This window comes from Gorilla gorilla, chromosome 9 (genome assembly GCF_029281585.2).
Source record: "Gorilla gorilla gorilla isolate KB3781 chromosome 9, NHGRI_mGorGor1-v2.1_pri, whole genome shotgun sequence".
NCBI lineage: Eukaryota > Metazoa > Chordata > Mammalia > Primates > Hominidae > Gorilla > Gorilla gorilla.
The window spans coordinates 138,024,832-138,049,471 of record NC_073233.2 but is presented as its reverse complement, the minus strand read 5'-3'; the positions used below and the strand labels follow the sequence as shown (position 1 = coordinate 138,049,471).

At 41.9% G+C, this 24,640-nt stretch overlaps 1 protein-coding gene and 1 pseudogene across 4 annotated transcripts in view; one reads left to right on the top strand and one right to left on the bottom strand.

Annotated features, from left to right (window-relative positions):
* Positions 1-24,640, bottom strand: part of APLP2 (amyloid beta precursor like protein 2) — a 72,922-nt gene that overhangs the window by 29,123 nt on the left and 19,159 nt on the right. For all 4 annotated transcript variants that reach the window (XM_004052441.5, XM_004052440.5, XM_004052442.5 and 1 more), the window contains exons 2-3: positions 6,321-6,494; positions 5,259-5,382 (exon numbers count right to left, since the gene is read on the bottom strand). In XM_004052441.5, the coding sequence (XP_004052489.1) occupies positions 5,259-5,382; positions 6,321-6,494 (298 nt within the window). The remainder of the gene's footprint in view (positions 1-5,258; positions 5,383-6,320; positions 6,495-24,640) is intronic.
* LOC115936427 (uncharacterized) lies at positions 1,644-1,773 on the top strand (annotated as a pseudogene).

Below are 24,640 nucleotides of genomic sequence, written 5' to 3'. Positions count from 1 at the left end.
CAAAGAAAAAAAATGTTCATCTATACCCCAAAATGTTAATCACAGTTAACTCAGTACAGAAACTGAAAATAATTGTTTGTCCCCTTCCCCCAATGCAAACTTCTTTTATTGAAAAATAAACCCCTTTTATAAAAGTAGACTGAAAGAGGAAACACATTTCAATCCCAGCATCTGCTCTATCATTTCATTGCTACTCTTTGCCTTTGCTACAATTTTTTATCAGAAGCTCCTAGGGAAAAAAGTTTACCTAGGCAGATCAGTATTACTCTGTTTTACAGAACACTGAAAATGGTTTGCTCTCACTTTAATAATTTATATTCAAGCTGGTAACATCCTCAATTTTATCAGTGGAGTATAACATAATTGCCACAATTTCCTAAGTCACTGGACAAACATAAAGCTCTATTGTTTTTGCTGATCAATGAATATGGCAATACAATATTCATTTAAGCTGCAGTTAGGATTTATCTCCAATTTCTAATCATCCCTGTGATTCAGCTTTTCTTTCCTACTACTTCTCTCCAGCAGTGCTGTGGCAGCCATCCAGGTTTTAGAGCTTTTTCAGAGTTGCTGAAATTCCTTTCAGAATAAATAACAAAAGCTGTTTATCTACTTGAGGAAGCCTCCAACACCAACACCCATGCGTATAAGTAAATCTACTACATACCCTGACATGACTATTACACACTATATGCCTGTATCAAAATATCTCGTGTACTCCATAAATACAGACACCTACTATGTACCCACAAAAATTAAAAATTAAAAAAATAATAACAAATGTACTACAAAAGTACACTCCAGGTGCAAACAGGAAAACCATGTAATTTAGGGAGCTGGTAAAAGCTGCACCCAGGTGGGAGAAAACAACCTTATGTAATGAGGTCTGGTGGTCACCCGAGGTATGTTTCAGGGAAAACAGGGTTCAGAGAAGTGAAGGATCCACGCTACCTCTCGAGAGTGGAACATTCACCTTGCACAGGGGTCCACACCAGGAACAGGGCGAACTTCAATGGCTGTCATGAACTCGAAGGCTAGAAGACTTGCAAAAGGACACCTGCAATGGACAAGTGAGCTATGCCAACAGACCAAGGTACAAATGCAGAAGACAGCACCTCAAAGCTGCCAAGACCAGTTTTGTTTTCAAAGTAGATATTAAATCAGAACTTTAGTAGTTTTCGTATCACAATAACACTACCTGTCCAAATCTCTGTCCAAAAATAACCAAAAACAAAAAACAAATCATCTAAGGCCCAAATCTGGATTTTAAAATAGCATTCCCCACTAAAAGAAACCATGGTGTCTCAGAGAAAACAGACTCCAGGAGTGGAGTAGGGAAAATACAGAATGGACTTGGAGAATCTTTTGTATCAGAAAGTAAAGTTCTCAAAGAATGATAGGGACATGTTATAAGGACACAGGAACCAGCATAATGGGGCCCCCACTGGCCAAATGCAGACAATGTGTACATAGTAAGACAAATGAACGTAGACACCATCTTAGCCAGGTGATGAAACAAACTGGTATCGCACTACTCCTACTATGATGCAGTGAGAACACTTCTGTGATGCTCCCCTCAAAAATCAATAAATCAAAAGGATCACAGAAAAACACAAATTGCAAGGCATTCTATAAAGGAACTGAGCTTTGTGCAGTGGCAGTATCGTAGCCAGTGAGATTTATCGGAGGCGTGATCACTGCTAATTGAAAACTTTTCTATAAAGGAACTGGTCTGTAGTTAAAAAAAAAAAAAAAATCAATGTCACAAAGGACAAGGAAATATGCAACATGTAATCTTAGATTAGATCCTGGATGTTATTAGAACAACAGGTGAAACGTGAGTAGGGTCTGTAGATAAGATATTGGATCAACTAGATATTGTCTACAAAATCTTGATTTTTGATGATTATACCATGGTTACGTAGGAGAATTTCCTTGCTTTTTAAAAATACACACTGTAGTATTAAGGCATAAGGATACTATGCTTGCCTTGTTGCCAAATGATTCAAAAAACAACAAACCTCGAGTATGTGTGTGAGGGGTACTGGGAAGGGAGAATAAGATTTTTTACCGCGTTAATCAAACGTTAACAGTTGGAAAATCTGAAATCTGGGTGAAGGGTACACAGAGGAACTCTGTGCCATTTTTGTAACCATTCTGTAAATTTGAAATTATTTTTAAACTATTATTTTTTAATTTAAAAAAGCAATAGCAACTCTAAAAGACTATCATCAAAAGGCTTTCTAAGGAGTCTATGGGGGGGAAAAGGTGGTGGCCATTATTAACTGAATGATGTCAGTTCTGCCTGGGTGCTCGAAGTGGAGGTGACAGCAGAAGGGGCAGGGAGACATCAAAATCTAACTGATAAGGGAGAACTGCAATATGTCTTTCCTACTCCCTCCCTTAAACTCCAGTCATGTCACCCCTTATTAGTTTAGGCTCAGGCAACTGTGCTTATGTAAAAATATCAATGGATAGCTCTACCGACTGGTTAAGAAGTTGTCCAAATAGATGCTGGGGTAAATATGAATAACCATCTGAAGTAACACCAAAGATTGTATAATGCTTTATTCAATGACCACAATGCAAAGAAGGTACCAAATGGATTATGGTTAAACTGTCTTTTATGCATTTCATTAACGACAATACTGTTGTTTGGTTCTGTAACATGCTAACAAATTTAAACTCTATCATTTGGGAAATAAAGCAATAAAATAAAATTTCTGTTGTGTACCAACTATAGTAGTATTTTTGTGTTGTAATTATCGTAAACAGTATATCCGATATTCTAGGCACTACCATGGTGCTGAGGTTGACAAAAAAGACTAAAACAGGGTCGCTCCTGGCAAGGTGTTCACAGCATAGTTGGAGAAAGGTCTATGAACAATCATGGTACAGTGTGATAAGTGCGATGGCAACAGCAAGGAGTATTACAGAAACCTGGATGAATGGATAGAAAATAAGACCAGGAAAGGCTCCCTTTAAAGGAGGCAACTCCTGAGGTAAGCCTTGCAGGAAGAACTTCCCAAGCAAAGTCAGCAGAGGAAAGCCATTACAAATGCTGAGAGCTGGATGGTGCACGACCACCCTGGGGTGGTCGATGCTGATAAAACCTAAAGCATGACATCACAGAGAACAGGGGAGAGTTGAGCAAGAGCCAGATCATGGAGTTTTGAAGCCACGCTAAGGAGTTTCAACATTCTTTTTTAAGATTTTGTGCATGAGAGACATGATTTGGTCTTCATTTTCAATCTGCAGGCAACAGATTGGACAGCCAGCACTGAGAAACAGCATGGAGGCTGCTCTCGGCCCAGACAAGAACTGACCACAGGCTGAGCTAGGGCAGTGGGAATCTGATGCAGGAAGAGGACACAAGCCAGCGATGACGACATTTTTGACTCACAGCACCCTGAGTGTCTTAGGAACTTTTTCACAGGACTCCTAGGCTAAAAAAAATACTGAAAAGTTAAGTAGTTAGACCCAACAACTTAATAAGTACTATGTCCTGTCACCTTAGCGCCCACTGGGCCCTGCACATCTCCCCCAACTGCAATTAGACTGAACACCATCACCCTCATTTCTTTTTCAGTGATTTTCAAAAGATACTTGCTTTTTATCACAGGAATAACTAAAAACAGCTTCACAGAGATATGAAGTCATCAAAATAAATGAAATGATGTCATGATGAAACTGTGAATTACTTCCAGCTAGTAGTTTGCAGAATGCCTGACAGATGTCACTACATTTCCCTTGAAAAATCAGAAACATCCTGGAATGCCCTGTGAGTTTTGTTTCAATGCCCCGAGGTGCCTCGGCGCACAGTTTGAAAATCATGACTATAAGCCTATTTAAGAAGTAAGTATGAGGCTGGCTCAGAAACCGACCGGATACAGGGAGATAAAGGATAACAGAAGAATCAAAGAGTCTCCCAGGTCCCACTCAGATGTCTGGGTGGGGAGTGAAGCTGGAAGGTGACAAGGACAAACAAGAGGAGATAATCAGGCTGCAAAGTCTTTGGGGGGAGCGATGCAGAAGGAATGATTTCAAGCACTTTCTATCCACTGTCTACAAATATTCCAGGTTGAGAATTTTTTTAACAGTGAATGAAACCTCATACCTAGAGATTTCTCAGAGCCAAACAGAATAGAGAGCATCCTTAAACCACATCACATAACATTTTTAACAAGTCTCCCAACCTTGAGGTGCCCAGTTTTAAAGTAAATGGTGGTAAGAACACGATGTCCCTCTTTCTCCTCACGAATACTTTAAAAGAAAGTTAACTGCCACACATTTTAAACACTGTTGTTCAGGGGCACCGCTTCTTCCTGTGGCTTGGCTACATGTGAGAATGAGAAAAAGTATCACATTCCATTTTGCTGCCATCAGCAGCAGAAGGAAAGGTTTTACAGAAGGGAGAGAGGAGAATAAGTTAATAGTTCCAATTACATATAGCTACAGAACCACTCAGGATGTCTACATTAATGCTGTATCTACTTTAATCCCATCAGGGCTAATCTAAAATTGATTTTTTTGCCCTTTGAAGTTTCTGTGACCAAATCTGTTCCTGAATCACCAGACCACAGACATGTGAGTGTAATTCCAATGTATCAGGCACAAATAGTTAAAATGAATATATTCCCCGAGCATTTGAAGCAACAACTCTGTTTCTGCATAACAGTTACCGTTTTACTCAAATTGGCTCTGAATGTTGACACCAGCAACACAGAGTCATGAACACCCCACACCCCTACCAGCCCCAAACCCTTCAGAATGGCAGGTCCTATAAGCCCTGGCCCCGGTACCCTTGACTGTCCACAGGCTGCCATAAGTCACTTTTCTTTCTCCTGAAAACAACCAGAAATTTGGTCAAATGGTGCAAACGTGTGTGGGATGAAAGTAAGGGAAACAGAAGACTCTTCTCCTGGGGCTGCTTTCTTTAGTACTACTCAGCACTATCACCATAAACCACTGATATCAAACAATGTGAGGGCGTAAGTGCAATTGCTCTGTGGGTAGCACCCTTGTTCAGTCCTGAGGAAGGATGTCTACAATGGGAAGGCAGAGTTAGCTATCACTGGGAGGAGGTCAACCACTGACACTCGAAGCCAGCAAACACCCCTAAGAGAAATTCTCCCCAATAAATTCATGTCACACTCAGCTTCTTAACAGGTGTAAATATTTCACTGTGAGCCAAGAGAAAATGAAATTTAAAACGGGAGGGGGCTGGCACTTCCTGAAAAGTAACCAAGAACACTCACCAAGACACTTGAAAGGTGTAACAAAGCGACTCTTGCATTGCTTTTTGTCCCTCCGGCACCAGTTGTCAATACTGACCCGCTGGTTTGCCTCCATCACATTTGTGATCTGTAGCTCTGGATACATCTGTTAAGAAAACAAACACACACACAATAAATCAATCTGCAGACAGACACACACTTGCAAGTAAGGATGGAGTGTCTAAGTTTACTCAGCCTCCACCCTTATCCTACATACATCTAAAGTTCCACTCCATTACCCCTGGCTCTAACTGAAGTCATCAAATAAAAAGATACTGTATTAGTTTTGACAGGTTAGATTTCTGAACACTTCCACGCATTCTCTTTTCAAAAGGGATATGTATTTAAGGACAAACAAAAGCAGCACGCTTTTAGCCCAAAACAAATTCATGAGATGTCAAGTTTGCTTGTAGGGTAGCTGTTGAACTGATGGCTCCGTGAGGCAAGTCTATGGAAACGTCTGTCAACGAAATTACAGAACAACTTGACCCTGGCCCTGTCTGCTCATCTTGGTAAGAAGTGGTGGCTGATGCCTATAATCCCAGCACTTTGGGAAGCTGGGGAGGATGGCTTGAGGCCAGGAGTTTGTGAGTACCCTGGCCAATGTAGCAAGACCCTGTCTCTATCAGAAAAAATAAATACAAGTTGTAACATCTCCTATCATTTTCTCTTTAACACAGAGTTGAATCAGACCTGAGATGATCCTTTACAATACTGGTGGCTTTCTGTCAGTAAGGAGACATGTTTTGTTTTCCATCTTCCAAGACAAGTGGGAGGATGAGAACGAGGCTGCACTTCCATGGCACTTGCCGGGCTTCTGCAGTATCCCTTCCTTAAAGAACTGAGAGCTCACAGAACACGCAGGCAAAGCCTTTGAGAGGTCTCAATTTTGCCACACATTTAGAAACAAAAGGCTTGGGGCTCCAGTCATTAGCATCTTGGTCTTAGGTCAAAAGAGAATGACAGAATATCTATTTCTAAGGTAAACAGATTCAACCCTGTCCCAGAAAAATAACACTTTTAACTTACTGGCAACACTCTTACCTCCTGACAGTACTGAAGAACTTCTTCTTTTGTTTCAAAGCAGCTCTTGGTGCCTGTTGGATCAGGTTCCCATTTCCCAGTCTGAATGTTCACATGCATATTTAACTTCCCACAAAACATTGCGATTTGAGGCTCAGCAACAGCAAATCCTGTTCCGGCATTGGCTGCAAGAGCCTACCAAAGGGAAAAAAATTGCAGGTTTACTCCAAGAAGGCTAGCACAGAGGCAACAGTCATTCAGGTCTATGTGACAGAATTCATCTTTTAAAAACCTTAATTATTTACTATTTGTATCTTCACAAACAAATCCTTTTCCCAGAAGCTAGAACAGAATAAAAAGTGACTTTTGGATGTGTATGATCAAAGTGAAAGGCAAAGGAAAAACCTTTTTTATTTTTTTATTATATTTTAAGTTCTAGGGAACATGTGCACAACGTGCAGGTTTGTTACACAGGTATACATGTGCCATGTTGGTGTGCTGCACCCATTAACTTGTCATTTACATTAGGTATATCTCCTAATGCTATCCCTCCCCCCTCCCCCCACCCCACAACAGGCCCCAGTGTGTGATGTTCCCCACCCTGTGTCCAAGTGTTCTCATTGTTCAATTCCCACCTATGAGTGAGAACATGCGGTGTTTGGTCTTCTGTCCTTGCGATAGTTTGCTCAGAATGATACTTTCCAGCTTCATCCAGGTCCCTATAAAGGACATGAACTCATCCTTTTTATGGCTGCATACATAGTATTATTCCATGGTACGTGCCATTTCCTTAATCCAGTCTATCATTGATGGACATTTGGGTTGGTTCCAAGTCTTTGCCATTGTAAATAGTGCTGCAATGAACATACGTGTGCATGTGTCTTTATAGCAGCATGATTTATAATCCACTGGGTACACACCCAGTAATGGGATGGCTGGGTCAAATGGTATTTCTAGTTCTAGATCCTTGAGGAATCACCACACTGTCTTCCACAATGGTTGAACTAGTTTACAGTCCCACCAACAGTGTAAAAGTGTTCCTATTTCTCCACATCCTCTCCAGCACCTGTTGTTTCCTGACTTTTTAATGACTGCCATTCTAAGTGGTGTGAGATGGTATCTCATTGTGGTTTTGATTTGCATTTCTCTGATGGCCAGTGATGATGAGTATTTCTTCATGTGTCTGTTGGCTGCATAAATGTCTTCTTTTGAGAAGTGTCTGTTCATATCCTTAGCCCACTTGTTAATGGGGTTGTTTGATTTTTTCTTGTAAATTTGTTTAAGTTATTTGTAGATTCTGGATATTAGCCCTTTGTCAGATGGGTAGACTGTAAAAATTTTCTCCCAAGGTTGCCTGTTCACTCTGATGGTAGTTTCTTTGGCTGTGCAGAAGCTCTTTAGTTTAATTAGATCCCATTTGTCAATTTTGGCTTTTGTTGCCATTGCTTTTGGTGTTTTAGACATGAAGTCCTTGCGCATGCCTATGTCCTGAATGGTACTGCCTAGGTTTTCTTCTGGGGTTTTTATGGTTTTAAGTCTAACATTTAAGTCTTTAATCCATCTTGAATTAATTTTTGTATAAGGTGTAAGAAAGGGATCCAGTTTCAGCTTTCTACATATGGCTAGCCAGTTTTCCCAGCACCATTTATTAAATAGGGAATCCTTTCCCCATTTCTTGTTTTTGTCAGGTTTGTCAAAGATCAGATGGTTTTAGATGTGTGGTGTTATTTCTGAGGGCTCTGTTCTGTTCCATCGGTCTGTATTTCTGTTTTGGTACCAGTACCATGCTGTTTTGCTTACTGTAGCATTGAAATATAGTTTGAAGTCAGGTAGTGTGATGCCTCCAGCTTTGTTCTTTTGGCTTAGGATTGACTTGGCAACACGGGCTCTTTTTTGGTTCCACATGAACTTTAAAGTAGTTTTGTCCAATTCTGTGAAGAAAGTCATTGGTAGCTTGATGGGGATGGCATTGAATCTACAAATTACCTTGGGCAGTATGGCCATTTTCACAATATTGATTCTTCCTATCCATGAGCATGGAATGTTTTTCCATTTGTTTGTGTCCTCTTTTATTTCATTGAGCAGTGGTTTCTAGTTCTCCTTGAAGAGGTCCTTCGCATCCATTGTAAGTTGGATTCCTAGGTATTTTGTTCTCTTTGAAGCAATTGTGAATGGGAGTTCACTCATGATTTGGCTCTCTGTCTGTTATTGGTGTATAGGAATGCTTGTGATTTTTGCACATTGATTTTGTATCCTGAGACTTAGGCAAAGGAAAAATCTAACCCTCAATCCCCATCTGGGATACTTCTAACTTTAGAACATATAATCCAACTGCAGTCTGTCCTCGTAAAAGCAAATCTACTTTCTAATCCTTTGCACACACCAAATCATGAAAGTGGAGAATTACTAAAATTCCAATAATTTTACTTAATTTACCCACAAAAGAAAATTTTCTGAGCAACTACTATTTTGCAAAGCAACATGCTAAGTGTTTAGGATATAAGAGTGGGCAAAAAAGTCATGACCTGCTTTCTTGGGGCTCTAATGCAAGAGTTAAAACTCACAAAAAGTGTGACCACATTCCCAAATGTCTTAAGAAGGAAAAGTACACAGTGTTGAGAAAGCACATAAAAAAGGAATCTGGGCCGGGCACGGTGGCTCACACTTGTAATTCTACCACTTTGGGAGGCCAATGCAGGCAGATCACGAGGTCGGGAGTTCGAGACCAGTCTGGCCAACATGGCGAAACCCCGTCTCTACTAAAAATACACAAATTAGCCGGGCGTGGTGGCGGATGCCGGTAATCACAGCTACTCAGGGGGCTGAGGCAGGAAAACTGCTTGAACCCGGGAGGCAGAGGTTGCAGTGAGCCGAGATTACACAATTGCACTCCAGCCTAGGCAAGAGAGCGAGACTCAAATCTCAAAAAAAAAAGGAATCTGACCTAAGCTTGGGTAGGAAGCTGATCAAGGAAACTTCCTAAAGAGAGTGACAGCTGAGTAGCGCTTTAAGCATCCCATATGGAGGCAATGTTGATTTTGACGCAGAGAGATGGTGGGAGAGGCATGCCGGGACAAGAGTCTGCAGACCAAGAAAGGACTTCAGTCCTTACCACTGAAGTGTTGAGAGGCTTTAAGCAGAAAGTTACTATTTTCATAACAAAGCTCTGATGCTTTCTCTAGTTGCACGGTGAAGAACCGACTGAAAGGAAATGAGTGTATGCAGGGAAATCATTCAGGACACTGGAGGTGCACATTCCAAGAGAGGAATAAGTGGTAGCTTGGGCTAAGGTGGAGTGGTGGATAGAGAGATTCAAGAAACCATAGAGCCTAAAATAGGCCTAGGTGTGATAACTGATATGAGGGATGAGGAAGAGGGAGGTTCAAGTTTGGCTCCCATGATTCAAAATGTGATGGCATCATTCATAAACACAGAACACTAAAGGGGATTTCATGAACAATTTTCTCTCATGTTGGGTAAAAACAATCAACTATTCCATAAGATCTGTCTTTGGCCCGTATCCTTTTATGTGCAGTCTAACCATTAACAGCTCAGAAGCTATAGGTGAGAAGTAACATTACAACAGCAAGGCTCCTGCAGACATGCACGAGAAAAGCACAGGCATCGGCCGGGCGTGGGGGCTCACATCTGTAATCTCAGCACTTTGGGAGGCCAAGGCAGGCAGATCACCTGAGGTCGGGAGTTCGAGACCAGACTGACCAACATGGACAAACCCCATCTCTACTAAAAATACAAAATTAGCCGGGTGTGGTGGCACATGCCTGTAGTCCCAGCTACTCAGGAGGCTGAGGGAGGAGAACTGCCTGGACCCGGGAGGCAGACGTTGCGGTAAGCAGAGATCACACCATTGCACTCCAGCCTGGGCAACAAGAGCGAAACTCCATCTCAAAAAAAAAAAAAGCAGATAGAAAGACAGGCAGAGAGAGAGAAAGAGAGAGACAAGCACAGGCATCTCTCTAAAAACATGACATTACTCATGGTTATAGCCATAAGAGTCCCCAACTGCAAAACTTTCTTCAAAATTAAAATAAATAAATAAATAACAGTTCTTAAGTTAAAACTTGTAGAGGAGGAGGGTTAGATTATATGGTCTACCATGTTGTTCTTTTTAAAAACAGCATAGACATGACATGGTTTTCCTACTAACAAGAAAGGGTTGCTTTGATGCCCCCACCCTTTTTTTTTTTTTTTTTTTTTTTTGAGACAGGGTCTTGCTCTGTCACCCAGGTGGAGTGCAATGGGGCAATCTCAGCTCATTACAGTCTCGACCCCCTGGGCTCAAGCCATCCTCCAGCCTTAATCTCCTGAGTAGCAGGGACCACAGGCATGCGCCATCACACCCATTATACACGTATTTATATTTTGGTAGAGATGGGGTCTCATTGTGTTGCCCAGGCTGGTCTCAAACTCTTGGGCTCAAGTGATCCTTCTGCCTTGACCTCCCAAAGGACTGGGATCATAAGCGTGAGATACCACGCCTAGCTGACTTTTAAAATATATGGAAAATGTATGATTTTCTAGGAAACTTGAATTTATTTATGCTGATGAACTACACAGACATGAACAATCCTTCTAATCAGGAACTTAAATTTGATTGTGAAATATATTATGGTCTTTTTCCAGGACCAATTTACCATCTGACATATGTTTTGCTTCGAAGCTTATTAAAATGAACCTGCTTTCTACTAGTATAAGAGAAGGAAGCACCAACCCTTGTTGGACAGCTGGGAGAAAGCTAATTTGGAATTAAAATATTGCCAATATCAGGGCTGAAAAACACCTCAGTTAAACCCAACAAACAATTAGCACCTTTATTAACTAGAATTGACTTTACCCTGCTGGGACGAATACTCATTTATTAAAGGAGAAGGCCCTATGCCTTCAGTATGAATGCACGTGAAGCTACAGACTAATATGAGTTCCTGCTTCCCCCAAAGAAGGAAAAAACACCTAAAGATATGTGTAGGAAGAACACACACCTATTCATAGGTAATACTCTAGTGGTGCTTAATTCAAACAAATCATTAAAAGGTATAAAGGATGCACAAGACAGATGTGCTTAATCTTCACACTTAGTTCAAGATGCGTACCAAGCCCGGCACGGTGGCTCACACCTGTAATCCCAGCACTTTGGGAGTCTAAGACAGGTGGATATCTGAGGTCAGGAGCTCGAGACCAGCCTGGCCAACATGGTGAAACCCTGTCTCTACTAAAAATACAAAAATTAGCCAGGCATGGGGGCGCGCGCCTATGGTCCTAGCTACTTGGGAGGCTGAGACACTAGAATCGCTTGAACCCAGGAGGCAGAGGTTGCAGTGAAGCCGAGATTGCGCCACTGCACTCCAGACTGGGCAACAGAGACAGAGAATCTGTCTCAAAAAAAAAAAAAAAAAGATGTGTACCAAAAGGCCTGTTCTTTTGTAATCTAAGGATTATGGCTAGAAACTTGGATTGTGTGTGGAGAAAAATGGGGATATCCAAAGATAAAGGTAAGGAAACCGCAGGGATATTTTCGTGTACTGAAACCAGTGCTCTCCCCCGAATCCTTCGCTTCCCACTTCAAAAGCTCAGATAGAATTAAATGAAGAAAATGCAAGAAGACATGATAAATACGTATATGAAAAGCCCAATCTACAGGTCGGAAGGAATGTGCTTCCTAAACCTGCTACGAATGAACTCCTATAGTTAAGTCTGAAAGCTTCTGAGCAGTGTTTCCTAGATTCCCTCTGGCCTTCTATATTTTTACATTAAAGACAGCTACTAAACAAATCAGATTTCAGCTGGTATTTAATCTGTCAGCAGTTCAGCCTGCAGAAGGAGAAACCATTTACCCCTTAAATTCCAAAAGTGAATATAGCTAAGAAACAGTAATTAGTTACATGAGGTCACCCAAGCCACAGTGTGGAATGGTCAATTTCATCGTAAAAAGCCATTTATCAGCACCAAAGATTATGTTCCACATGTTACTCATTATGGTTGTTGGCTAAAAGACCGCAAGAGTTCCAACTGTATAAATGTTCAGTTTATGGGTCAACCACTAAGGTCAACACATCAGCGGTAAGTGCATTTTGGCTCTGTGCTGAGATGGTCAGTACTATCTTCCCTAAAGAGAATCTTAAAATACCAGAGGTTAAAGCAACAGGAAGAGGCAGCTAAGCACCAGCAGATCCTCACATCAGTTACCACCAAGAAAAAGCAGAGAAACTGGAATCAATCCAGACAGCTAATATGCTGTAGTGATTCACTTTTGAGTTCAGAAAGATTAATCCTTGTGGTCTTAAGAGACTCTCAAGAAGGTATCATCTGAAATATAAAAAGCCTCTGTGGACCATGTTTTAGGAGTCAACTAATCAAACATACCCCAACCCTACCTAGGGTATAAAAGGCTAATTTTTTCTGTAATGTTTGTACTTCTACCTTGAAAATGCCCTTATTTAATGTGCTCTCCATTTCCTTAAGCACAGACTGTGCCTTGATCCATTACATCAACATATAAATCAATCTGTTTCCTAATCTAACATGTTACAAATGGGATTTTGCTGCCAAGTCAGCACTTCTGATATCCTGTAAACCTGGAATCCTCTACCAAAAAAATTAATGCCCCATGTGTTGGCACTGAAGCCAGTCCTTGTGATCTATGCATACTGCAGCACTTTTAAGGCTTGGAAAACAAATTGCATCAACTGCTTCCCTAGCCCAGCACTTCCATTTTGCTTAATAATTCATTCTTAATAAGAAATTCCATTTTATTAATTTGGCTTGGGGAACAGTTTAGCAATCCAAGGACAGAAATTCAACTTGGTAAAAAGTGCTTCTAGTAACTTGGTCGAAAACCTGAAATGGCTTAAGGAAATAAATATGTAAATCTAAATAAATCTAAGTCTCAACCTACTTTAAATCAGGGCCTTTAATCACCTCAAGTGATGCAACTCCTGGGCCCATCGAAGCCTACCTCCCTTCACAAAGCCCTCAGGACCAGGCAGTCCTCTCACTCCAAAGCAAACGTGCACACCCAGTTATCTTTGCCCTCATTGAAGCTACTATTCCAGGATCAAATCTGGCTGCAGGGCTTCTGAAAGTGCCTGCCATAGAGGGAGCATCTTCCCATGAACATGGTTTGATCCCACTACTGGAAGAATCAGGTCTCTTTGAAAGGAATCCGGCTTTATGAGACACACGAGTATTCAAGTTTCACCCTGCGAAGGCAATGTAACACAGTTCTAGTTCTAATAAACGCGGAATGAAGCAGGCCTTTGAGGCATCTAGTTACCACTAGCAAGCTACTGATAGCGAAAGGTACGACGCTCTTGTTCAAAAACCTTTTTTAAGGAAAAGTCAGTAAAAAAGGACCATCTGTTAAAAGATACAAAGATACTATATATTATTTTCATTCATATTTGTTCAAGCGCTGAGGTACTTCAAGGTTCACAAATTAGAACAAATTTATGTTCATGAACCTTCACCAAAGATTTACTAAACTGAACGAAGTGAAAAAAAAAAAATTCTGTTCTTAGTATCCTTTCAAGGTATCTCCCCAAAGATATTAGCTACAAAAGGGAAAACAATTACTTGAGAGCAGAGACACACATCAGACACCTACATTAATCTCATCCACAATGAGACATTTGAGGGTGCTGATCAGGAAAGACCGGGGACTGCAACAGATCTGAGAAGACTAAGCAGAAATGACAAGTAAATGCAATGCAGGCGCCTGGACAGGATCCCGGAACAGGAAAAGGACATTAGTGGAAAAACTGCAGCAATTATTTGAATAAGGTCTGTAAGTCAGTTAACAGTGTTGTGCCAGTGCAAACCTCCTGGTTTTGATCATCGCATTATGAGTTATGCAAGATGTCAACATTAAGGGAAACGGTTACAGTACAGGGGAACTCTTGTAGTATTTTTGCAACTTTTTTTAAAGTCTAAAATTTGTTCAAAATACAGTGTTTTTGAATTCTGCTTATTATATGCCTAGATTTCAATCTGGAATGCATTGTTTCAATATTAAGAGTCTAATCTGTCAAAAAGAGAAAACACAATTTGAGGCAGCACAACTAGTAAGTAAAATCGGAACAGGCTCAATACCTGAAAAGTGTATTATTCTAAACCCAAGGGGGCTGGGCGCGGTGGCTCACGCCTATAATCTCAGCACTTTGGGAGGCCGAGGCGGGCGGATCACGAGGTCAGGAGACCGAGACCATCCTGGCTAACACGGTGAAACCCTGTCTCTACTAAAAAAAGAAAAAAATACAAAAAATTAGCTGGGCTCGGTGGCGGGCACCTGTAGTCCCAGCTACTCGGGAGGCTGAGGCAGGAGAATGGCATGAACCCACCAGGAGGCGGGGCTTGCAGTGAGCCGAGATCACGCCACTGCATTCCGCCTGGGGGAAAGAGCGAGACTCCGTCTCAAAAAACAACAATAACAACAACAACAACAAAACACACGGGTACACATCCTAATACAGTAAAGCCCCATGTGTACACATATTAAATTCCATTTTTCTGCAATTGGAAGACTATTACGATTCTGACCCAGAGCCTAACGTGTAAGAAATGCCACATTTTTTTTTACTGTCCAAACAGTGACCACTGTTTGAAACTTTAAGAGTATCTTTTTCAGCAGCAGAGAAGTGAAGCTTCAAACCACTATCTAATAAAATAGCAGGGTTCTTGTTAAGCATTTTCTGGTTGTATAGCAGTAAAATGAAAAAACCTATTCTTTAGAGTTTGCATTACATGAATGGAAAATTCTTGGTCTTTTGATTTTTTAACATTTAAGCTTAATTCTAATTAGAAACTGGTGAACTGGGTGTAGGGGGAAAACTCCAAGTGTAAAAAGACATTATTCTTACAGTGACATATGCCGGCTGTTAGGTATTATTTTCACAGGCAGTAATTTATACAAATAACTCCAGCTTTTATTAGAGCTTTAAATATTAAAGTATAAATGAGGTATCATTTCCAAGATTGAAAATGGTTTAGGCTGTCTCCAACGCTTTTTATGGAAACATGGTAATTTGTCCGTCTGGATTACAGTGGTAAGGAGCCAAACATCATGATTTAATAGAGGTCTGTCTTTCAGTATGTGTCTCTGACATGAGAGCTAAGGGAAGTTTTTTGAAAATATACAAATACATAAAATACTTTCATGTAAAAAAAAACCGTGCAGAACAGTGTTTACACACCTGAAATTCTCAAATGAACAGGTTCTTCATCAGTCCCTGTTTTTTTTTTCTGATTGCCCATTATAAAATAGGAAGTCCATGAAACTTATTTCCACGGGGTATGGAGACACTAGGGACTGGCCTCGGCCAACCATTACTCTTCTACTCACTGTACTACTGACCTGGGAGAAAGACCAAGAGTGTGGCTTTAAGGCGGAGACACACCGTGACAGAGTTCCACCTCCATCACTGACTGGCTGTGCCAACTCTGGCAGGTCACCTAGCCTCTCTGGGCTTTACTTTCGTCATCTATAAGGTAATGACAATAATAACTACACATCAGTGCTGCTCTGACGTTTAAATGAGTTAATACATGTTAAGTGTTTGAAAAGTGCCTGTCACATAGAAGCGCTCTTCAAGCATTGGGAGCTTTCATTATTACCAGGTTTTAATTTTTTAATCTACAAAACAGGGTTATTAACATACCGACGGCTCAGGCCTGTTGTGAGGATTCGATTAAAATAAGACGCAGAAGCGCTGAGCACAATGCTTGCCGCAGAGCAAGCACGTTAGCATCACCATCATCATCAGGCTGGCTCTTTCCACTCTCTGGCTGCAATTGCGCAGAACTGGGGCTTGAACCCAAGGTGCACAAGGGAAGAGGCCACAAAGTCTCCACATGACTGGCCATCCTTCCCAAATCCAGGATGGCATGAAATGGGTTTAAAAGAGTGCACATTCCTTCTTTACACATTAACTATGGACATGAGGAAAGCAGGTTGCATTAATGCTTCATATTTTGTGGGAATTCAGTCACCAAACGTTTAGATGAATGATTTAATACATTTAAAAGAAAATGGCCAAGAGTTGCTGACTTCCTGGCTCTAGCCCAGCTTCCGGGACTCGGAAGTGAAGTCAAGATGAATCTGCAACTATCAAAACACTTCTGTGATCAGAAGAGCACTATGTAAATTATTTTTCTAAACTGGTTTTCCTGATGGACATTCTGCTTCCTTGCTATGTAATCTCATGGAAGTTATTTAATCTCTCTTGACCTTAGTTTTCACTTTTGTGCAACATAAATAGGGTGCTACTCAAAGTTTAGTTATTAAATGAGACACCTACAATATTAACTTTTTTTCACACTATAACAGATGGAACTCTATTTTCCTAAAACTCCCCATGCAGGAGAAACATGGCTTAGAAACGAAGACGGCCTCCCTCACTAAGTCAGAATTCACTGTGACTCCAAAGCAAACCAGGCATTTCTCATACTTTGTCAGGCATGCTAACTGCAGAGGTCAGGAAGGCAGGAGGCCTCAGAATTAATATAAGATGATCTAAATGGTGTGAAGTTGGGCTTAACATTTGAACTCATTGGCCAGCATTACTTAGGCAGTTATTAAGAGTGTGCTGACTAGTACGTGCAGAGCAGGGGTGGCGGGATGTAGAAGGATATGTTTTCTAAACCTTAAAAGAGTGAAATGATTTCAAGTAACACTCAGAAGTACTACTCATTAAATATTAATAATAAAATATGTTTATTCTAAATCATTCTTATTGATTCAGATGACAGAAATAATACAAATGATGAAGGGTTTTCTGTAGAATATCCGAGCACAAACCTGGCAATACTCTCAGAAATTATAAGCTTCCTCTGGCTGACCTGGTACTCTATGATATATACTTTGTTTTTATACGCATTAAGCCAGTCACTAAAAATCAGATTAAGCATAGTTTGAGTATTTCATGTATTTGTAAAAAATTACACTTCTTTTTAAAATATTCCATTTTTCTGACCAACTATTTCACTAAATAAACACTTGAATTAGTGATTTTACCAAGGCTAAGTTGAGAAACTATCCAACATGCCAGCTTTGGCTGAAATGCTGTAACTGACTTCAAGAGGTTAAAACCACAAACATGAATAACCAATGTCAGCGATCTGAAATTGACTTCACTAGATCTCTTTTCCTTTAATGTATCTGGGAAAAAATAAGAGAACAAATTCATGCAACTGAAAACATCTTTTTTTTTTTTTTTTTTTGAGACGGAGTCTCCCTCTGTCACCAGGCTGGAATGCAGCGGTGTGATCTCAGCTCACTGCAACCTCCGACTCCCGGGTTCTAGCAATTCTCCTGCCTCAGCCTCCCAAGTAGCTGGCATTACAGGCACGTGCCACCACACCCAGCTAATTTTTGTATTTTTAGTAGAGATGGGGTTTCACCATGTTGGCCAGGATGGTCTCCATCTCCTGACCTCATGATCCGCCCACCTCAGCCTCCCAAAGTGCTGGGATTACAGGCGTGAGCCACCGCGCCTGGCCAAATATCCATGTTTTAATATATATGATTATTTTTGCCAGTGTTTTAAAGCAGGGAGGGGGTCCCCAACATCCACTAAGGGGACTAACAGGGTCTACAAAAGGTTTCCAGTGGCCCCCCTGAAAAATGAGAAACCTAAGAAAGGTCTAGTGTGCATGTGTTGTGCACACATCCACGTGTAAGGGTATAGAACTGCTAATGGTCCTTGCTTAAGAATAACTGTCCTGAATTCTAACATTATCTTCTACCTTTTGTTATTAAAATGGTTTCATAAAATGATGGCAACAATAAACAGGTAGCTGCTTTTTAAAAATTATTCTTCTGTAATATTAACCAAGAACAACCTTATCTATTTAAAACATTTTTCTTAGTTCCATTATTCCATAAAAACCAAACACTGGAAATCACAGGTTTAGGTTTTTCTTGTGGGTTTTTTGTTGTTGTTGTTTTTGAGCCAGAGTCTCACTCTGTCGCCCAGGCTGGAGCTCACTGCAGCCTCAACCTCCCAGGATCAAGCAATCCTCCCACCTCAGCCCCACAAGTAGCAGGGACTACAGTCACACACCACTACACCCGGCTAATTGAACAAACATTTTTTGCAGAGACGGGGTCCCACTATATTGCCCAGGCTGGTCTTGTACTCCCAGCCTCAAACAATCCTCCCTCCTTGACCTCCCAAAGTGTTAGAATTACAGGCATGAGTCGCCATACCTAGTCCTTAAATTTCTAAGGTTCTGCTATGCTGAAAGGCATGAAATTCTTGGGTGAATAACCCATATCTTTGCTTATAACAAGAAAATATGACAATTTGCCAAAATGATTTTCACAAGGCAGGGAGAGAGAAACTTTACATTTTAAATACAAATTTCTATAGTCATTCCGCTAAACATTTTATTAGGTGCACACAACACTCAGATATCAATCTGGATATAACAAATCAATTTAACTTCTAATGCCCATTAAAACCGTGAAAATAACAAAAACACGAAAGTGCTCTACCCTTTCCAAATTCAAAGCAAGTTAAAAGACATCTTTCCTATGATTTATGTGGCATGTAAATTTAAAAGTAAATCAGACTGTATTACCAGCTTACAGCAGATCTGCTTGCAGACAATAATTCTTCCTGTCTTGGACCCATGCCCATGTGCATTATTGTAATTATCAACAATTTAAAAAACTGAAGTAATAAAGCAAGTATGAGCCACTAGTATGTTTACTGCTTGCTGCACTGGCTATTAGTTAACCTTCTGGGGTTCAAACCACCTAACTACTAATAAATGCATAAACGACAGCAGGAAAAGCTAGCCTCGAGTAAAAAGAATGAATAAAAGGAATGTAAACGTGTGTGTAAGCACACATGAACCTGCATGGTGTAAAATACAACAGCACCTTTTTTGGTATTTTTTAGAGACAAGGTCTTGCTCTGTCACCCAGGCTGGAGTACAGTGGTGCAATCACGGCTGATTATAACCTTGAACTTCTGGGCTCAAGTGATCCTCCTGCCTTGGCCTTCCGCGGAGCTGAGACCACAGACGTGCACCACCACACCTGGCTAATTTTTAAATGTTTTGTAGAGATGCGGTCTCGCTATATTGCCCAGGCTGGTCTCAAACTCCAAGTCTCATGCAATTCCCCAGCCTCAGCCTCCCAAGGTGTTGGAATTACAGGTATGAGCCACAGGGCCCAGCCTCAACAGCACTTCTGTACTACTTGTCAGGTGGGCACTGCGAGCCCTCCAGGATCCAGTCTCTACCCAGCACTCTGAATCACCTCAAGGCAGAACACACTGCTCTTCTATTCCAGAGAATTCAGAGTGGCTAACGTGGCTTGCAAGGCCCACCATGATGCAGCCCCTGCCACACTCCAGCATCCCTCCAGTCCAGCACCACCCTTGATGTCACAAGCCAGGGTCTGTCTCACCTCAAGGCCAACTGTCCTCTCTTGTTGAGGATGACTGTCCTGAATTCTAATGAACTCCCAGAACTCGAAGCCTTCCCCTGCTGTTCCCAAGCAAGTGTGGTGGTCTCACCCTCAGGACTCTGCTCAAAGGGGCATTCCGTGGAAGGCCTTCTCCTCCAACCCATTCTAGGTTTTATCTCTCTCAAGCAATCTGAAACGACCTTGCTCATTGATCTGCAGTGTCCATCTCCCATCACTACAATGTGACTTCGTCAAGGGGAGAGGCCTCATGTATTTTCCTAACCACTGTTACCTGGGAACAGCCCCTAGCATGCAGTAGCTCATCATTTATACCCAAGTAAACAACTGACTCTAAAGTCTATGCTCTTGGTTTCTTCAAGATATTGTGCTAAACTAGTATCAACCTGCAGGTATTTCTAAATCAACAGTGTACTAGTCTCCATACAAGGAGACCTACTAAAAGTTGACAAATTAAATGACAAAAAAACATATGCAAGATGGCAAGTTTCCATTCTCTTAATTTTAATTTTTGTCAAATGACTCCAAGCACACAGTTTGAGAAGCCACACAGTACACGGCTAGAGCTCACACGAGAAGGACAGCTTCCACCCAAGTGGAGCCTGCTCTGCAGAGACTGTGCTTCCACAGCTATCAGGCCTTCCACCTGCTCTTTATCTCCACATTTCTACACAACATGTTTTATTTCTGTATCTTTTCAGTCCAGATATTATCCTCCAATGTTTTTAATTCTTAAACTGCCAAACCCTACACCCATCCACCCACTTGTCCCATGGTCAAATCAATACTTCTTTATTTCCATTGTAATTATTACTTTTAAAGAAAGGTCTCTCTCTGTCACCCAAACTGGAGTGCAGTGGTGCAATGATAGGTCGCTGCAGCCTCGAACTCCTGCACTCAAGCAATCCTCCGGCCTCAGCCTCCCGAGTAGTTGTAACTACAGACATGCCACACCACATCCAGCTAATTTTCATTACTTTTTTGTAGAGACAGAATCTTACTGGTGTTAGGCAATCCTTCCGCCTCAGCCTCCCAAAGAGCTGGGACTACGGGTGTGAACCACACATCTGGTCTATCTCCATTATTATAACATAAAAGCGTACTGTGATTACAACTCCTTTCTAGGCATCTATTTCCCCATTAGAGTAAGCAACTGCATCTTCTTTTACTTGCTTGGTTTCACACGCATTGCACTGACTACCAATTCTCCCTGAAATTGTCAGAAAAGATCAGTAAAATTCAGTGTAGTCAGACACATTAGCTAACCCACTGGTTTCAGTCCCTCCTTTCTCGAACGCATCCCTCCTCTGGCCCTCCATTTCCCTGCTTCATCTGGACCAGTTACTCTCTCTGCCTCGGCACAGCTCTCATGAGTCCTGAAAATTCCTTCCCCTTTCTTTGGTTTTGACTCAGTACTTCCCTCTTTCTCAACTTCCTGTTTTAGTGGCTCACAGTGCTCCATAGCTTCCTAAGAAAGGGTGTGTGAATGGAAAATTCAAACACGACAGATCCCAAAAAGGTTTTTATTTTATGTACACGTCTTGTCAATAATTTGGATGAACGCTAAATTAAAGGCTGGAAATAATTTCCCTCAGAATTTGAGGTCTTCTAGCTTTCAGCACTGCTATTGATAAATCTAAAGCCAATCTTCCTAATCCTTTGTGCAGGTCTGGGTTTTTTTACATATAGAAGTAAATCCCAGCCAGGTGTGGTGGCTCACGTCTGTAATCCCAGCACTTTGGGAGGCCGAGGTGAGTGGATCATTTGAGGTCAAGAACTCAAGTCCAGCCTGGCCAACATCGTAAAACCTCATCTCTACTAAAAATACAAAAATTAGGCCGGGCACTGTGGCTCACACCTGTAATCCCAGCACTTCGGGAGGCCAAGGCAGGCAGATCACCTGAGGTTGGGAGTTCGAGAACAGCCTGACCAACATGGAGAAACCCCGTCTCTACTAAAACTACAAGATTAGCTGGGCATGGTGGCGCATGCCTGTAATCCCAGTTACTTGGGAGGCTGAGGCAGGAGAATCGCTTAAACCCGGGAGGCAGAAGTTGTGGTGAGCCAAGATCGCACCATTGCACTCCAGCCTGGGCAACAAGAGCGAAACTCCGTCTCAAAAAAAAAAAAAAAAAAAAAAAAAAATACAGCCAGGAGTGGTGGCTCACGCCTGTAATCCCAGCACTTTGAGAGGCCGAGGCAGGCGGATCACGAGGTCAGGAAATCAAGATCATCCTGGCTAACATGGTGAAACCCTGTCTCTACTAAAAATACAAAAATAATTAGCCAGACATGGTGGCAGGTGCCTGTAGTCCCAGCTACTTGGGAGGCTAAGGTAGGAGAATGGCGTGAACCCAGGAGGCAGAGGTTGCAGCGAGTGGAGATCGTGCCACTGCACTCCAGTCTGGGCGACAGAGCAAGACTCTGTCTCAAAAAAAAAAAATTAGCCAGGTGTGGTGGCACATGCCTGTAATTCCAGCTACGCAGGAGGCTGAGGCAGGAGCATAGCTTGAACCAGGGAGGCGGAGGTTGCGGTGATGTGAGATCGTGCCACTCCACTCCAGCCTGAGCAACAAAGTGAGACTCTGTCTCAAAATAAATAAATAAATAAATAATAAAAGTTCCAAGATTTTCCCAATCTCTGGTATTCTGAACTTTCAGCCTAACATGTCTTGGTGTGCTCTTTTCATCACTCACTGGCCTGAGCTCTCGGTGGCCCTGTTGGCCTGGACACACACAGTCCTGTGTTTCTGCTGTTCTCTTTCTGAAATTCTCATTAGTTATCTCTTAGACCTCCTAGATTGACCTTCTACTTGTCTTTTCTAGTTTCTTTTTGTTTTCTCCTTCTGGAAGATTTCTATTGGGGTCTTAGTTCTGCTTCCACATTTCTAATTTCCAAGAACCCTTTGTTATCTGAACGTCTTTAAATTTCAAACAATTACTTCATAGATGTTATGCCCCCTCTTCTCTCCTTTGAGGTAAGAACTTGTCTTTGTCTATTCCCTACATTGCCTTCAAGTTGCTTTTTCTTCCTGTTTTGTTCTCGTTCATGTTCAAGGTGTTCCTGAAGTCTTTGGTGATCCTAAGCCATCTAATTCACATTTAAGAAGGGAACACTAAGAAGATGGTTGGAAGTTTCTGGAAGTTTCCTGCACATGCACAAGGCCAAGAGCGGCCTTTGCCTCTCCAGGGAGGAATCCTTCAGTCAGTTCTCTGCCCCGGGCCTGGTTAGGGAGACTTTCACTGCTCAGTCCCTCACCTTCTGCTGGGACCACTGTCCCCAAGTAAACCTCAAGTCTTTTCCTAGACTGCCAGGTAGGGAGGGGTATTCAGGGGGCTAAATGCTCACATTTAGTTTCATCTATGTCCCCTGGGGCCTCAGCATGTCTTCAGAGGCCCTGGTGCTTTCTATCTCTCAGATCTGAGTTTGCTCTGCAAATGAGGTTGCTTTTACTTGGCTCCTCCCGGCTAAGATGAGGTCTCAGCCTTTTCTGATTTGCTGGCTCAGTCTGTTTGCCATCTTCAAGATTTCATAGGCATCTCTCCCTTCCTGTTCTTTGTTAGTTTATTCATACGTTAACTGTATTGCAAACTAAGTGGCATTCTATCATCAAGACAGAGCTAGAACAACTAGAATACTCCACCAGCATCTTTTGACGTGCAACAATTCAACAGCTACTATGAATATACTGGAAAACTAGAGATGGGAAAGTATTCCCAAGATCATAAGCTTTTGTCATAAACATAACTTTGAAGAAAATAAAATTCTGACCCTTTATTCAAAGATCATTTCACTTGATTACTTTACAGTTATGTCAGTCAACACACTAGCCATTGGGTCTTATAGGTTGAATAGGGCCTCAAATTTCATTTACTGAAATCCTAGCCCCAAATACCTCTGAATGTGACCTTATTTGGAAATATGGTCACTGCTGATGTAAGTGGGAGGAGGTCATACTGGAGCAGGGTGGGCCCTTAATCCAATATGACTGGTGTCCTTCTGAGAAGGCGAAATGTGAACAGACAGACACGCATGCACACAAAGGGAGCGCCACGTGAAGACTTGAGTTACGCTGCCAAAAGCCAAGAGCGAGGCCTGGAACAGACCCTTTGTTAGTGCCTTCAGAAGGAGTCCAGTCCTGCTAACACCCTGAACTGGGACTTCTAGCCTCCAGAAAACCAGAAAAGTGAAACAATAAATTTCTGTTGCTTAAGTCACTCCATTTGTGGCATCTTTGTTACAGCAGCTCTAGCAAACAAACACACTGGGTAAACAAGACTCAACATGTGTATTTAGGGAGCATATATACTCTGAGACAGGATCCAGATGTAGAGAAACAGGATTACAATGTAAGGTGCACGCTGTGAATGTGAGGTGAGGACACGGAGACAGTGAGCATGCTGCAACTGAGAAGAGCTGTAACAGGCATGCACGGACTTGGCACAGGAGAGCGACAGCTACGGAGGATGAGGGGCTGAGCCTTCAGAACTCTTCTCCAAGGAAAGTGTGCTTGGGCTCCTTCCAGTGTGTGCATGACCCTGCTATGCATACTTTAAGGTAGGAGGGTGTGATCAGGAAAGATGAAGTATAGACAGGAGACCAGTTAGGAAGCCACTGCATTCATCCAGGCGAAAGATGATGAACAAAGGCAGGAGCAGTGTGAATAGGAAAGCGACAGATGAGAAATACTTGGACAGGGGACATGAAGGAAGGATTGGAATGAGTCCAGCTTTCTAATTCTGAAACTGGGAGAATGGCAAGGCTAACAGCCAAAGAAATTGAAGACGGGTGGTAGGGAGCGGACTGAGGATTGGAGACTGATAAACTTCAGCTTTGAGTGGCATCATACTGGAAGGACTCGCAGCTTACCAAATGCCGCATTATTTGTCCACC